A 15430-nucleotide genomic window follows, 5' to 3' on the forward strand; every position below is an offset into this window, starting at 1 on the left:
TTATACAATATTTAAATTATTTTAAAATGTGCGTTGAGAGTTGTGCTTCTGTTTCTCAGTCTGTAAATGTGAACTCAGATTTGTTCTCTCTGTAAGTGCGTAGTGAGTGATTTTTTTGACTAAGTAAATGTGTCAGTTAGTGGCTTCAAAACCTTTAAGGAGAAAGCTTTCGTTCTCTTGTCCATGTGAGTTTTGCAAAAGTGTGTCCAGTTCTTTACTTCTCAACAATCTCTTGCTTAAATGGCAGACTCTGTGGACACAGCTCAGCCTCATGGACCTCTGGGTTTCTTTTGACCCATCAGTCTTCTGCCACTCTGTTTGTCCCTGCATATGGTAGCCACATGTGGTGAAGCTCTGATGAGTCCGACTCTGCTGGCCCTAACGCTGCAGGCTGAAGGGTGGCAAATGAATGCTGGTGTGAGTCATCTGTGTGTTTTGTTAGGTGTCCATTTGGTTTCCTTCTTCTTTTTCATGTTGGCAATTGCTGCTCATACCTACCCAGTTATTCTATGACAAACCGTCCTGTTTGTTAGTAAAGAGTAGCAGAAAGCATTCAATAAAACAAACTTTCATCACTAACTATAAGCAGAATCATTGCTGGCTTAGAGCAGGATAGAGAGGTTTACGCAAGAGCCAGGTTATTAAAAGAAAAGTGTGCCATTTTGGCAAATAACCTTATTTGCTTCCTGGCTGAGAGGTAAATGAGAAAATCAATATCACTTTCAAGTAAAAATAAACCTTAAACCAGCTGGTGGGTTAGCATAGCTTAGCACAAAGACTGGAAACAGGGGTCAACAGCTAGCCTGACTCTGTTGAAAGGTAATTCACTACTATCTCACTAAAGGTAACCTACCAGCACCTTGTACAACCTCTTGTCCGAACACAGGCAGAAGTGTTTAAAGCTGTCCTGAATGGCCACACACAAAGGTGGGATAAAACGTCTGCTGTAATAGAAGTGAGACAATCATTAAAATATGGCGATAATGCCATACACTTTAAGACAGTCTTTCCCGGAAGGCATTCATGGGGTTGCACTTGGTTGTACGCACAAAAAGTCCTCAATTGTTGCATAATGAATGACAAAGAGAGCTTGAAAGAAAAGTTCCTAAGAGCCTTCTTGAAAAAGCAAATTTTGTTTTTAGTTGTTATGTTTATGCAACTACTAGCACATTGTTATGGTTATGAAAGGATTGTGATCTTAGTAAGTATTGAATAAATTAATAATGATTTAAAGAATGAGACAGGACCTGTGGAGCTTTTTCAGTACTTTGCTTTAGTTGTGGAGCTTTTTGTACATCTTGTGGAAAACATATTTGGTGAAGAAATATCTTAAATACTGCATCATCTTACAGACTTACTGCAATGTTAGTGGATATTTATTGTGTGTGAGGACAGCTGTCTTACACTAATATTTTCTCTTTTATTCCTCAGTTGATGTGTCAATGAAAAACATTAAAAGCCTTTTTTTTTATTTTATCCCCTTTTTTTCTTTTCCCTCTCCATCTGTCTCTTTCTCCCTTTCTAACATTTGGTGTTACAGATCAGTCCGCCCGCCTCTATCAGAAACAGATGCTGTGTTGTTCTTGAGTGGAATAAATACCAAAAGTAAATGGCAAAGATCAAATTAAGGCAAAGTGAGTGATTACCAGCCAAACCGAGCTGGTGCAGGAAATGGAATTTATACTGTTGTGGCTGCGGTGGAAAGCTTTCCACAGGAAAGTCTCAAAGTACAGCACACTGACCAGAGAGTCATTGGCATTGGCAACCGGAAATTATTTCTGGAGAGATCAAGAGCCAGATTCCTAAAATGCTAAATGTAAATGCTCTGTATTTGTATAGCGCCTTTCTAGTCCTTTCGACCACTCAAAAGCACTTCTACACTACATTCACACTGAGTTTAAGTGCTCAAACAGAAACTAACATTCATACACTGGCGGAACAGCCATCAGGGGCAATTTGGGGTTCAGTATCTTGCCCAAGGACACTTCAACATGCAGCCTGGAGGAGCCCAGGATTGAACTGCCAACCTTCTAATTAACGGGCAACCTGCTCTACCTCCTGAGCCACAGTCACTAAGAAGCCTCTTCCTAAATGGGGGAAAAACATCACGACTATTTTGCTGATACCAATATGGTCTGGAGCTGAAGTGATCATACCAAGTCTGACTGAATTCCTTCTAGTCTGGGCAATGCTTTTGACAGATGTAAACATCTTCACAATGGGACGTACTGTAATGTAAGGGGAAATCATTTTCAAAAAGCTGTCGGAAAACATCATTGCTTATTATTTTATAAGACAGTTGCTTCAGGTTCAGCCCAGCTTCACTTACATGTCCCTCCGCATTTTTCTTTTTCCATTTCAAATAAATTAGATTTACAAATTGCAGAATCCCTAAAGGAGCTTGGCAAATGGTTTATTGTTTTCATTTAGTCATGTTATAATTTCTGTTCTTGTGGTCTGCCGCTGGAAATCAACCATATCAATTCAAAGAATGGCCATTTAAGCGGTATGCTTTGGTCATTAATGTTATATCTAACTGCTAAATGCTCCAGTATGTTCACCAGCTGGTTGCTAACTTTGTTTTTCAATTGGTTGCTGCTGTGCAGGTGGTGTACAGTATGTTTATCAGCACAAAAAACAGCTGCCTGCTGGAAATGAGGTTGGTTAGGACTGAATATGCGGGCCGGAAAACCAAAACAATGAGCTGAAAGATTCCCCTTTCGTAACTATGAGCAGCCCTTTTCACAAAATCACTGCACCACAGCCTATAAAACAGCCATGCTAGGCAAGGAGTCCCAGGCTGTGCTGGTCTGGTGATTATCGAACACGGAGCAACTCTCCACTGTCAAATTTGTGCTGTAAATAATAAATTTGACATGCTGTTGCCCTTTGACACCACCGTATTATTACCCGGCTGACTAATGGTATCAATGTTAGTAAAATAAAGCCACACTTTGGACATAATAGTTTTTTAAACACATGGAGAAGGCAAGTTGTTTTCTCATGCTCATGTATATAATTTAAGTAACATACAAGGCTCTCCTGTGGACACACATCGCTTATTTGCAGTGATGTTGCCAGAAAACGTAGCACAGTCTATATATATGGAAACATTTGATATAAATATTGGTTTAGCCGTCAAGCTCACTATCATGACAAAAGAATAATTAAATGGGTGATGATGGAGCAGAGGACAAGACACATGCCTTTGGTGTGGGAGACCCGGGTTCAATAGAATTGTCAATTAAAATAGATGTAGGAAAGAAAAAAAAAAGGTAAGTGGGTAAAGCCAAATATGTAAAAGCCTTGGGGGGAGACAGAAATCAGTTCAGGACATGTGCTGTCTGTGACCTGGGTCAGCTATATATTATATAGTATAGGATGAACTAAACATGCAACATTTATGTAGATGTAGCCTATACTTTATTTGTGTGTGGGTGTGTGTAACCCAACCCTATAATGCCTATAGCATTGAGTTACAATGCTAAATAGTTAGTCTCTTTCTCTGTCCAAGGTTCGTCAGTCTTCGCTGAGGTCATACATCGGCGTGGTCCCCCAAGATACGGTTCTTTTCAACACAACTATCGGCAAAAACATCCGCTACAGCAGAGTTACAGCTAGCAACCAGGAGGTGGAGAGAGCTGCCATGGCTGCTGACATACACACCAGGATACTGGAGCTACCTCAGGGTCAGGCTAGGGTGTGTGAGTGTGTGTAGATGATAATGATGAAAATGTTTTTGTTGATTGACTTGAAGAACTGTAACACGACGTTTGCCAATTTGAATTCTGATGTTTGAATAAATGGGCAATAATGGGAATAATAATGAAGATGATGGCATTGTGTTCCACCAGGGTATGACACTGAGGTGGGGGAGCGGGGTCTAAAGCTCAGCGGTGGAGAGAAGCAGAGAGTGGCAATTGCTCGAACCATCCTGAAAGAACCTCGGATCATTCTGCTGGATGAGGTGAGGACACAGGAAAGCCTGTTGCATTGCTTTAATACATGCTTTTAAAAAACTTGTTAATGTAAACAAGCACCTCACACACTTTCCTGGGTAGTTTGTATGAATGTGAACGCTTTAAGTGTATATTCACTACAGGCCAGGTCGAGGCTGTCCAGTCATCCCAGGCCAGTACAGAAATATCTTGTTGAAGAACTTTTTGCACAAATCAAATGATGGGGACATTTGAGAAGGTTACAATATTGTCAACATTAAAGGTTCAGTGTGTATTATTTCTGAGGATATAAGATCCACAACTATGTTTTCAGTGGTATGGAAAGACTGTAAAAATTATGTTTTTATTACCTTAGAATGAGACATTTATATCTCCATAACCGCGGGCACCCCCTGCCATGGACGTCGCCACGTTGCATCCTCATGTTTCTACAGTAGCTGAAATCGGACAAACAACGCTACAGAGTGCGTTTTGTCACTACGTTCTTCTTGTTCTACTTCTGGTAGAATTCAGGCACTGCAGACACTCATCGCTATGTTGAATACGTACGTTAGAAGAAGAAGAAGCAGTAATAATATACTGCAGGGGTCTGCAAATAAGTTTTGAATCGGAGCAATGTTTTCAACCATTAGATGGTGGATGAGAATATAAGTGATAATAATACCTTACTCCTGTATGCAATTTGGTTAGCTTAGTTGTTAAGGTGCAGGACCCAGGGATTGAGGGTTTGACCCCACCTTAGAGAACTTTTTTTTTTGTTGTTGTTCCACCAGGCCACTTCTTCACTGGACACCCAGACTGAGAGGAACATCCAGGCTTCATTGGCCAAGGTCTGCACCAACAGGACGACTATAGTGGTCGCACACAGGTGACGTTACTACTAGGCTGTGTTTCATATAACTTGGCTTCCTAATAAGCTCCCTTGAAGAGCGGCAAATGCAAGTTATTGAACTGATCTCTGTATACCTCCAGGTATCACTGAACATGTTTGGAATGAACAGAATATCTGTGGACAATCAGATGAAGCGTGGACGTATTGGCAGTAATTCTGGGCAAAAGATGATACAATATGGTATTGGACATAGGTTTCTATTCTTTTGACACTGAGTGTATAAACACACATTCTGCTCTAGAAATGACAGCAGTCTGTTACAATATGATTAAAGTTGCAGTGGTAATACAGTACCAAAGTGAAAAGGAAAACCAAATGTGAGGAAGAGAGATGAAAGGAAAAGATGGATATGGTGAAAGAAAAACAGGATTAGAGCAGACACAAAGAGAGGGTTGGAGAGATTAAATGAAAAGCTGATTGGAGGATATGAGATGACGCGTGATGACAGGTCAACAAAAGCAAAAGAAACAGATGTCTGGTTATTCATCAGTCTGAGTGATATTGGAAAAGACTTGAAAGGCTCTGACACTCGCAAACATTAAAATACATCAGCAGTGAAGTCCTGCTACTCTGTGTTAACCCAGTTTTCATCATATCCTCTGTGTTCTACATCATAAGTACAATGGATTATTTTTCCTTGTTCCATGACTAATATAATCAAAACATGGCTTCTATCATACAGATGAAGATTGACTCAACTGGTCAAAGGCCAAAAGTTAAAAGTGTGTATTTGTATTTTCTGATACATGGGAAAAATCTAAAAATAATATTTTGTTTGACAGATTTCCAAATTCCACTGGAAACATTATTCAACCATCTATCCAGCTGACCAACAGAATCAGTCCTTTTCTACATTTAGCTGTATTGTCTGCTTCATATTGTGGAACTATACTCTAGTGGCTTATGGAAACAGTCAACAAACCATAAAACAGCAAAATATTGTATTTGAAGCAGCTGGTTTAATATACTGAGGGTTTTTGTTTTCAAATCTGAAGCCATAGATTTTTAGCCATGCTAGGCTAGAGATGGAGTCAGTCTACCACTTTGGTTAAGACTGAAAATCTCAACAACTAGAGAGACATTCATGCTCAAATTGTTCAATACTTTGCTCTATGACTAAATACCTGCAAAACTAATGTTAGCATACATCAGTGGTCAGCAATAGGTGGCCCACGGGCCAGAAGTGGCCCGCCAGCAGTAATATCTGGCCCGCGGCCAGATTGCTTTGATAGCAGAAAAATAAATAAATAAATAAATTGATAGGCTCATCCTGAAATAGATCTCAGGCATGACAGCAACAGTTACTCACATAATCACTTCCTCTTAAGTGACTGTGTCTCCAAAATAAAAGCGCGAGAACATTTTTTGCAGCAATGCTTCATGCTGATTTCATTGAGAGCATTTACTTTGAAAAGTTCTGAAGGACATTCAATAGTCTCTGGCTTACTTGACACAGCTCTGAAAAAGCCGTCTGTAAACGTGTGCTTGGATTCCCCTGAATTTCCTCAGGGAAATGAAAATTAGTGTCCATAGGTTTATGAATGCGGATCAAACACCGGGACACACACGCACTGCAGCACATGCTTTATTGCGAGCATGTGAGAAAATGTCCTTATAGGCTAATCAATTTGTTTAACAATTAAGGGAGAAAAAAAAGTCTGCCGGATTTTGGGATCGATTATCCAATTCCCCCTAAGGAAGTCCCACACTCTACCCACTAACCTAAACTTGCACATGAGTATCCAAAGGCTTGAAATAATTTGACTGAAAGAATGTTCTGGCCCGCCATGTAACAGCTTTAAAAAAATTCGGCCCGTTGTCAGACTTATTTGCCGACCCCTGTCATACATGCTAACCTAATGTGGTGAACATTAATATCCCGTATTATTATATGGTAAATATTATGCCTGCTAAATCCTTAACATGTTAGCATTGTTATTTTGACCATGTTAACATGCTGATGGTTGCATTTGGCTCAAAGCACTCCTCACAGAGCAGCTAGCATGGCTGTAGACCATCAGTGTTGCAACAATGTGGTGGATGCATTTGCCCATTTATAACCATTGCATACCACCCACAGAAAAACTGGGATTCATAAAAACAATCTTGACAGGAGAATGTGCGCACCTGTCTGGAAACTCTGACCCATGCAAACAAAAATTGTTTACAGATGTCGACTGTGACTAGTACCGACAACAAAGCTCTCAGGCATTTGTCAAAGTCTCTGTTTCCAACTGTGCTGACTGTTGCTCTGGTCAAGAAAAAAAAACAAAGAGCATAATTTCATATGAACTTGATGTTTACCCTACATGACTGCATCAACAAAACTGTACAAACTGTCAGTTGTATTGGCTTGAACAGGTGTTAATGTGTTCACCACCTGTTTATTGAAGTTACTCCACACCAAATAACTAAAATAGTTATGTTAATATGTTTCAGTTTTCAATTTAGTCTTTGTCTATTGGTCCCAAATACAGATGATCCAGCCTGGAGAGACAGGTCTGATAAGTCATCTTATGACTTAAAAAAAAGTATTATCTTCCTTTTACAATGAATTGTATGATGATAATTTTGCAGTTCTGTTAGACCTAATATAGTCTCTGAATAAGTTAATCCACAAGCTTCTTAATCTTTCAATAGTAGCAACAGATGGAGTCTGGCCATAGGATCAGGACTGTTCACTATTCACTTATCAGTTGGACCTTAAATTAAATTAAATCTCTCTTTAATCAACTTCAGTTTTTGGATTTAAGGAACGTTTACCTTCTCTTGAACAATGTATCAATCTGCTGATAAAATCAATCCTAATGTTTCATGGTTTTAAAAATGTTTTACCTCATACTGTTCATCTTCTTTAACTTCCAAATACATATAATTGTAATTTTTGAAAGACAAATATTTAATGGATATATAACACTTGTGAGAGGGAGGGATTTATTCCGTTAACGTGGTGTTACAACAGCATGAGTAATATAAACCTTTTTCACAGCAGGAATAGTCATAGTAGGAAAATCCCAGGTGTGACTATTAACGAGGGCTTATTCAAATGTCCCGGTAAGCCGTGGCAGTGATCCAGCATGCACAATACCAGAACCCTGACACTGAAACGTCTAAATGGAATTCAGCCATCATTCATTTTATTATGCTTCACCCACTGTGACATGCCAAAATGTCTCCTGTGACCAACCTCATGTGTTATATCAAGGATTCATAAATCACAACAAAGGACTGGCAAGTGGGATGATTATCGTTTGGCAATGGTTATATTAGGATGTACTGTACTTTACTTTGATAGTGTAGAGTTAGGGCAAATAGTTCAGACAGTTATTTAGACATTAGGACCCCAAGTTCAAATGGACGTTGAACCTGAACTGGGTTTAAAAGGCCTTTTTCTCAGCTGACTTTTTATGACAGGAAAAGCACAGATGTAACTAATAATATAAACAGTGGTTGCGTTCCATTGAAGTGTCTCAGTAAGCCATGTCAGTAAGCCAGCATGCATAATACCTGGGTGCTCGTACATCTAAATGCACATCAGCCATCATTACTGTGATTAGTAACACCTGAGTTTTTCCTGCTATAAAATATCCGCTGTGAAGAAGGCCTGACTCATGACAGCAGGTAATAGACTTGGGGAAGGTATTGATCTGTTCAAGCTGGACTAAAACGACAAAAAATACATTAGTGTTGATGAAGAAAAGAGGCACAAATAGTGTGTTCACTTCCTGTTTATACATAATTCTGTGCAGGCAGAGAAGTGTTTAAAATATTTGTTTAAGATTCACTTTAAATCTTGGGAAACTGTACTGTTGATTTATCATTATTTGGTATTATGTAGATTATGAATTTGTGTCATAAACATTTACTTCTGGCCTAGAAAGATGGTTAATAAGACCTTAAAACAGGACATGAACTATATACCCTGTCTATACTGGCTGCATGTAAACATTGGATGTTTTTTTTCTTGCTGTAAAGCCTGAATGAGTGGAGAAAAACCTTTGACGTCTGCAGTCTCTGGAGAGAGATATTTCTACCTTTGACCGAGGTTTTCTATCAAATATTGAAGGTGGACATCCAAAGATAGCCTTGATGACATTAAAGCAGAGTGGTGGCTCTGCACAAGCTTAAAGTGACATTCAGCAGTTTGGAGAGGTATGAGCTCTATGGTTTGCAGAGCCATTTTTTTTTTCTGCATACAGCATCATGCACAATAGTATAATTTGCACTGGGTATGGGGTGACATGTCTCCCTCACTTTTCAAAACTTTCAGTTTAATAATCAAAAATTAATTTCTTACAGAAAAACACAGTAAATGATGCATTAATGGAAAACTTTCATCTGTACGTTTAACAACACCTTATTTTTTCTGAGTTCGGAGCTGAGAGCCATTTAAATCACCGAGTGTGGCTTTAATCAGACTCTCATCAGAGACTGGTCATAAATATTAACTTTAATAATTTACAGACAAGTTCATACAGAGTTCTCAGTCTGTTGTTGCACTTGGGTGACAGAAATGACAGAACTGAAGTATGACTGTGTTAGTGATTACTGAGGAATGACTGTGTATTTTACTTTTATAAGACAGCTGAACATATTTAACATCTAACCGCACATTATGACTCCCTCCCACTCTCTCTTTCTACAGTATTTGTCTCACTCTTTTTCCATTTCCATGTCTTATCTTTTTCTGACCTCTGGCACCTCTGGAATTACTAAAACTATCCGCCTTCCACTCTCCCTTCCTTTCTCTGTTGTTCCAAAGAGCGGTGAAGACGCCGCTTGGTCAGAAGTCTTTGATCTGCTATCTCCTGTTCTCTCACTGACACTTCACACATCCATATGTGTTAAAAGAACATTTCTCATTTAATACAACTTGAATCCTGACATTATTTTTATTGTTAATAATAACATTGTTATTATTGGGGTGGTGATGGTGCATTGGGTAAAACGCCTGCCTTTGATGTTAGAGACCCGGGTTCAATCCCCCACAAAGACACATCCACAAATGTGTCCCTGAGCAAAACACTTAACCCCTAGTTGCTTGTGCGACCTCTGACCTACATAGCAATTGTAAGTCGCTTTGGATAAAAGCATCAGCTAAATGAATAAATGTAATATAATATAATAATATATTACATGTGAGGCTGCGATCTCGGGGACACAGCAACATCACAGAGTCCAACTTATTTGGAAGAGGAAACGAGGGTGTAGGCATCCATCAGAGTTTATAGACAGATATCAACTTTGATGTGCAGTTTTGTGAAACTGAGGAATTATTGCCAACATCATGCGTGTGCTTCCTTTCAGATTTACTTTCAAAAACAGTGGTTTTAAGCTACAAATATACCACCAAAAAATTAACTCTTGGACACAAGCAACCACACAGTTTGGCCTTAAATGTGTTACCTGAGAATAAATCGTGACGTTATGTAAGGCCGCTGAAAGATTATAGACTATTATTATTATGCTTTGGCTTTTACTTCATGCCTTATACCAATTTAAAGCAGCATGCAATAAAATAAGGAAATTAAACAGAGATAATGTTGTGTGTTGCAGGTTGTCCACCATCGTTGGAGCTAACCAGATCCTTGTGGTTCACAATGGAGAGATAGCAGAGAGAGGAAGGTAGGGTTCTTTATCCAGTGTTGTGCACAAGTAGAGTTTGAGGAGCAAGTGTGCTGGGATGCTATCAGGACATCTTTATCTCATCCCCCGACAGCAGCCACTGATGCGTTTGAGTGTGTGCCTTTGTGAGTGTGTGCTCGTGTTACACACATGAATGACTATGTGTGTCCTAAGTGCTAGCAAATTTGTTATCTGTAGATCAAAACCTCTGAGTGTGTTTTTGTTTGTGACCCTTAAACCTTCTGATATCTTTCTCAGCCCCAGAGGCAGATGGACCACAGCGCACACACACACACACACACACACAAACATACCCAGTGGAGCCGCCACTTAACTGACAATGCATACAGTCCTTTGATATAGGAGCTGGGTATGAAGACTTCCTTCGTCACTCACACAAGCTGAGGCGAAGGCAGTATCTGACTTTCTACTGTTTAAATTATGATGAACATAGATCACCCAGCTGAATGTAGTGTCCATAATGACACTCAAGTATGAATAAGAACAACTGAGAAATGAATTTGTCACATACAGGTATGCAGTGGAGGGTAAACACATGCTGAGACTCTGTTTTCCCCTGCAGGCATGTGTGTGGAACATCAACCGAAAACTATTCATCTTTTGATCGACACTGTGCTGGAAACACAAGACAGGCCCATTTAACCTCCGGTGTCAGAATACACACAATTTTTTGCCACAAAGTGTGGGAGAGTATCATGAAACAGAGACAGGAAGAGGCCTCATCCCGTCCTCAGGCTGTCCCTGTGCTTAGCATTCTTTACATGGCCTACGTGTACTCCACATTATACATCTGGTGGTCAGTCTTTTTTAGATCTCGATCCACTCTAAAAATCTTTTCTCCTTTCATTATCGTATTTCAGCCGACATCTGTTAAGCAGTGGGACAGACAGCTCAGATGTTCCAGTTACTAAAGACACTCTGGTTCTGCTGCATCGATTTTGATTTGACTTTTTAAACTGTCCATTGTGACTCTGACATTGTTATAGGAGTTCAATGCTAAATCAGTAGAGTATTCTTTTAAGACAATAAGACAAGCCTAGCCAATACTAATTTTTCTCGTCTCCTTTCTCGTTTTCATCTTCCACTTTCCTTCCTCCTTTTCTTCATCCTGCATATCTGCTTGTCTTGTACTTACTCTCTCTCTCTCTCTGTCTCTCTCTGTCTTGCTCAGTTTCTGTCCTCAATTTCCTCGCTGTCTTTTTCTGCCTCTGTCTTTCCGTCTGGCAGTCTAGACAGTAACAGGCTAGTGGTTTTATTTATTCATAGTAAAGCTGGTTAAAGTCTGAAGGAGGATTTCAGACAGCTCAGCTTCTTTTTAAAGCAGCTCATGGTGTCACAAGACATTACGAGTGACCCACCTTCTCCCCTGCCTGCGCTTCTTTTCTTTTCCTTTATTTTTTAAACAATTGTCCTGTTTGTTTTTTTTTTAAATCTTTTTGTTCCTCATAATAACAATGATATTTAATAGGCATTGTAAGAAAGTACATGAAAGATTCGTGAACATTTTTTGCTGGCAATGAACGTTTTAGAGGCATGTGCATGTTATGTAAAATAATAAATAAAACAATATGTCCTCATATGGTACATGGAATGTGCTTATACCTAAACGACAAATATGACCGTGATATTTGGTGTTGGAAAGTACAAGTTCAGCGTCAGGGGTCCCCAATCTCAACTAAGTTACATATGTCATGTAACGTAAATCCCATGCATTCAAATTCCAAATGAAATAAATAAAAAGTAAGTAAAATAAAAACAATAACATGTTCTAGTTGAAGTTTCATATTTACTTCAGCTCTTCATTTTCTCATGTCACTGTCTCTTCTTTGTTCTTCTTATTTTCCCCTTCTGTTCAGACACGAGGAGCTGCTGGTCCAGGGAGGTCTCTATGCAGCCATGTGGATGAAACAGCACAAAAGTCATGACATACAAACAGAAACACAGATGAACAATCACACTCAAGACACTTGACATTGAAAGTATGAGTATGAAAATGTTTTCATTAAATTTTTGTCACATCTGATGTCTAATAATCCCTTGTATCAGCACCTATGGCCAAAGTAAAGTCTGGAGAAACTGCAATTAAAGTTGGTAAGAAAACTTAAATTCATCTTCTGATCAATACTGTGATGTAAACACACGACAGGCCCATTTAACAATTTCATGATTTGTGCCTCAAAGTGTGGTAGTGTATCAACAAACAGAGACACACTATGAGCTGTTGTCTTCATCCACACCTGTCAAACTTCACTGAGGCTGAGAGGCAAGGAACAGCTCGAGTAGGACCAGGCAACTCCATTGTTATGCAATTGTCAAAGCAGAATTTCTTTTAAAGTTAATGATTCATTACTTTCATGTCTCCTGGTACCGGTATCGTTTGCATTCAGCACTCACCAGGTTCACCTCTTCTTTCCTAAATCAAGTGGTTTTAGGCGCTGGACATTAATCACGTATCAGCTAACACACACAGAAGTGAGTTTTGTAGAAACCTGGAAGTGGTCGGATATTCTGCTTGTGAAGATTTCACCTGAGTCATTAAAAGCCAAGGCGGTTATGTTACTGAGATTGTTTTGGTAAAAACATCCCGGATGGGCTGAAAGTGCCTGTGTCAAAGGTTACTGTTTAGAGTAAAACTATATCAGCAGCCTCAGGGCCAGAAAGAGAAAGACAGATGGAGAGTGTGTCTCAGCTTGAACTGTGTCTCGTTAGCAATAAAACCTCTGAAACATCAACTGTGCCATGGTGTTTCTCTGTAAAATGACATTTTTAAGAGCGCTACAGCCCCTTTCAGATGTGCACCTCAATACGAAAATGGCTCTTTGAGCTACACACATTTCAAACACAGGTTGGTGGTGGGACTAATTCAATGAAAAAGATTTCAAAATCAGAAAAACATGATATACCATAAACAATAATTAGATTAATAATTGATTCTGTATACAAAAAACTAACAGTCATAACAGTGACAGTCACAAAACATCTATAAGAAATGTAATGCCTACAGATACTCCCATCAATATTTGCCCAGTCACAAATCTGAGAAATGGAACAATGCTACAATCCAAATGCAACATCCAAACACAGAGATAGATATTAGGTGTTTTGTTCTGCCCTGTAATATCACTACAATAAATTTAACCAAACCATTTAATTAGTCTCCCCACCCCTCATTTTTAATCCATACCAATTGCTTTCATGTAAAACACTTGACATAGTAGGCTATAGCATATGACAAACAACAAATAGTAATTAAATAAAAGTTAGTTTGATGTTGAATTTTGTACTGTAGAATGAGTCTTAAGCTGTATCACTGGTGCAGTGTGTGAGAGATTCTAATATGTAGTCTGTCACCATTTCTATAAATGGTGTATGCACCATGAAGTTGAATCAACAGCTCTCTAGAACAGGTTCAACAAAATCTGAACATTGTAATAATTATGAAGTCCTGTGTTTTCTGAGTGAGAGGGGGACCTTCACAGCTGCCTTCTATCAGCCATTACACAGTGAATCAGCCCACTAGACTAGTCTCTCTAGTTTGTCATACTTGAGTGTACAGACAAAACTACTGAGCTTCCAGCCCGAGTTTTGTGTGTTTTTGACAGTTTTTGCTGCTTTAGTTCCTATGTCACCTCATCCACCCTGAAATATTGATCAAATTTCAAATTTCAAAAACATTTCAAATTAGTTTTGCGCACAGACAGACTGAGAAAGAGAGGGACACAAAACCATAAGTCCATTGTTTTATTCTTTATTTATGTGTAGGCCATTTGTTTGACATATCTCATATGTAAAAGACAGAGGTTACAGTCATTAATTGATAACATACAGGACAATAAATACAAAGATTTATCTAAAACACCTTATTTTTTGTACACAGAAGGGAAAGGCAATATGTGACACACTTTTTTCCAATGCAGTAAAGATGAGTTGTAATTGTAATGTCAGATTACAAATATCAAAGTCATTGACATTATCCTAGTAAAACAACAGTTTATAGGTGCATTTTAAAGTTTTGCTTCACTGATTATCTTATTGTTCATCAGTCTAGAAAAAGGAACAGTAGGACTCTATTATAAAACTGTCAACTTTGTTTCAGAGAAATCCAGTCACATTATGGCGATTGGCTATAAATACCTTTAGTTATGCATTAGCAGCCCCAGAGTTTTGAGCTTGCTGAATTGATGTTGGTTACTGCAATGCTGCTTGGGAGTTTTCACTAGGGCTGGGCATGTTAACACATTATTATCGTGTTAACGCATTAATTAATTAACGCTGACAACTATTTTATCGCACGTTAACACAGTTTATATTATTATTATTATTTTGAAAGTCCGTTGCTCACTGGCTCTGAATACACATACAGTCAAATCATGGGCCACAGGAGGGATGCTTGTTTGGGTGGGTTGATCACCCACCCAAACAAGCAGTGGAAGGAGGCTTCGACAGACTAAGTTGGATGCAGTATTGTGGGAGAAGGAGATAAACAAACAAAAGCAAGACAAACAAATGCCATAGCGAAGTGGATAGCTACACACTGCATGCTGATTAGTTTTGGAGAAGATGTCGGTCTTAGGAACGATCTTAAAATCACAACAGTCGCTTGGCCCAGTGGGGTTGCTCTTTGCTCCGGTGATCGGAAAGGGTCCGCCAGTAAACGGCAGGCGCTCTGTGGATAATAACCATGGCAACGGCTTCTGTGCGCTACACAGCTGTAGCCTATTTAATTTAAGTTAACTTTACCTGATAGGTCTACATCTAGTTTTGCGGGGATGCTCTGCCAGAATTCCCTCCTGTTGATGTCCTATTTAGTAAACAGTAATAGATTCTGGAAACTCACAAACAGTGAGGATCAGTCACTCTTCCAATGATTTGTGCTGAGCGTCACTTACAAAAAGTTCAACTTCAGCAGCTGGCGAGCGTGCGCGTGAGGCGA

The 15430-nt window shown here is 39.1% G+C and overlaps 1 protein-coding gene across 1 annotated transcript in view; it reads left to right on the forward strand.

Annotated features, from left to right (window-relative positions):
• abcb6b (ATP-binding cassette, sub-family B (MDR/TAP), member 6b) overlaps window positions 1–12860 on the forward strand; it is a 35678-nt gene extending 22818 nt beyond the window's left edge. Inside the window, exons 15-19 of the mRNA XM_046054564.1 lie at window positions 3515–3689; window positions 3855–3967; window positions 4733–4827; window positions 10408–10476; window positions 12354–12860. Coding sequence (XP_045910520.1) covers window positions 3515–3689; window positions 3855–3967; window positions 4733–4827; window positions 10408–10476; window positions 12354–12468 — 567 coding nt within the window. The 3' untranslated portion in view covers window positions 12469–12860. The remainder of the gene's footprint in view (window positions 1–3514; window positions 3690–3854; window positions 3968–4732; window positions 4828–10407; window positions 10477–12353) is intronic.
• Window positions 12861–15430: the final 2570 nt, after the last annotated feature.

The sequence above is a fragment of the Micropterus dolomieu genome, linkage group LG07, assembly GCF_021292245.1.
Source record: "Micropterus dolomieu isolate WLL.071019.BEF.003 ecotype Adirondacks linkage group LG07, ASM2129224v1, whole genome shotgun sequence".
Lineage (NCBI taxonomy): Eukaryota > Metazoa > Chordata > Actinopteri > Centrarchiformes > Centrarchidae > Micropterus > Micropterus dolomieu.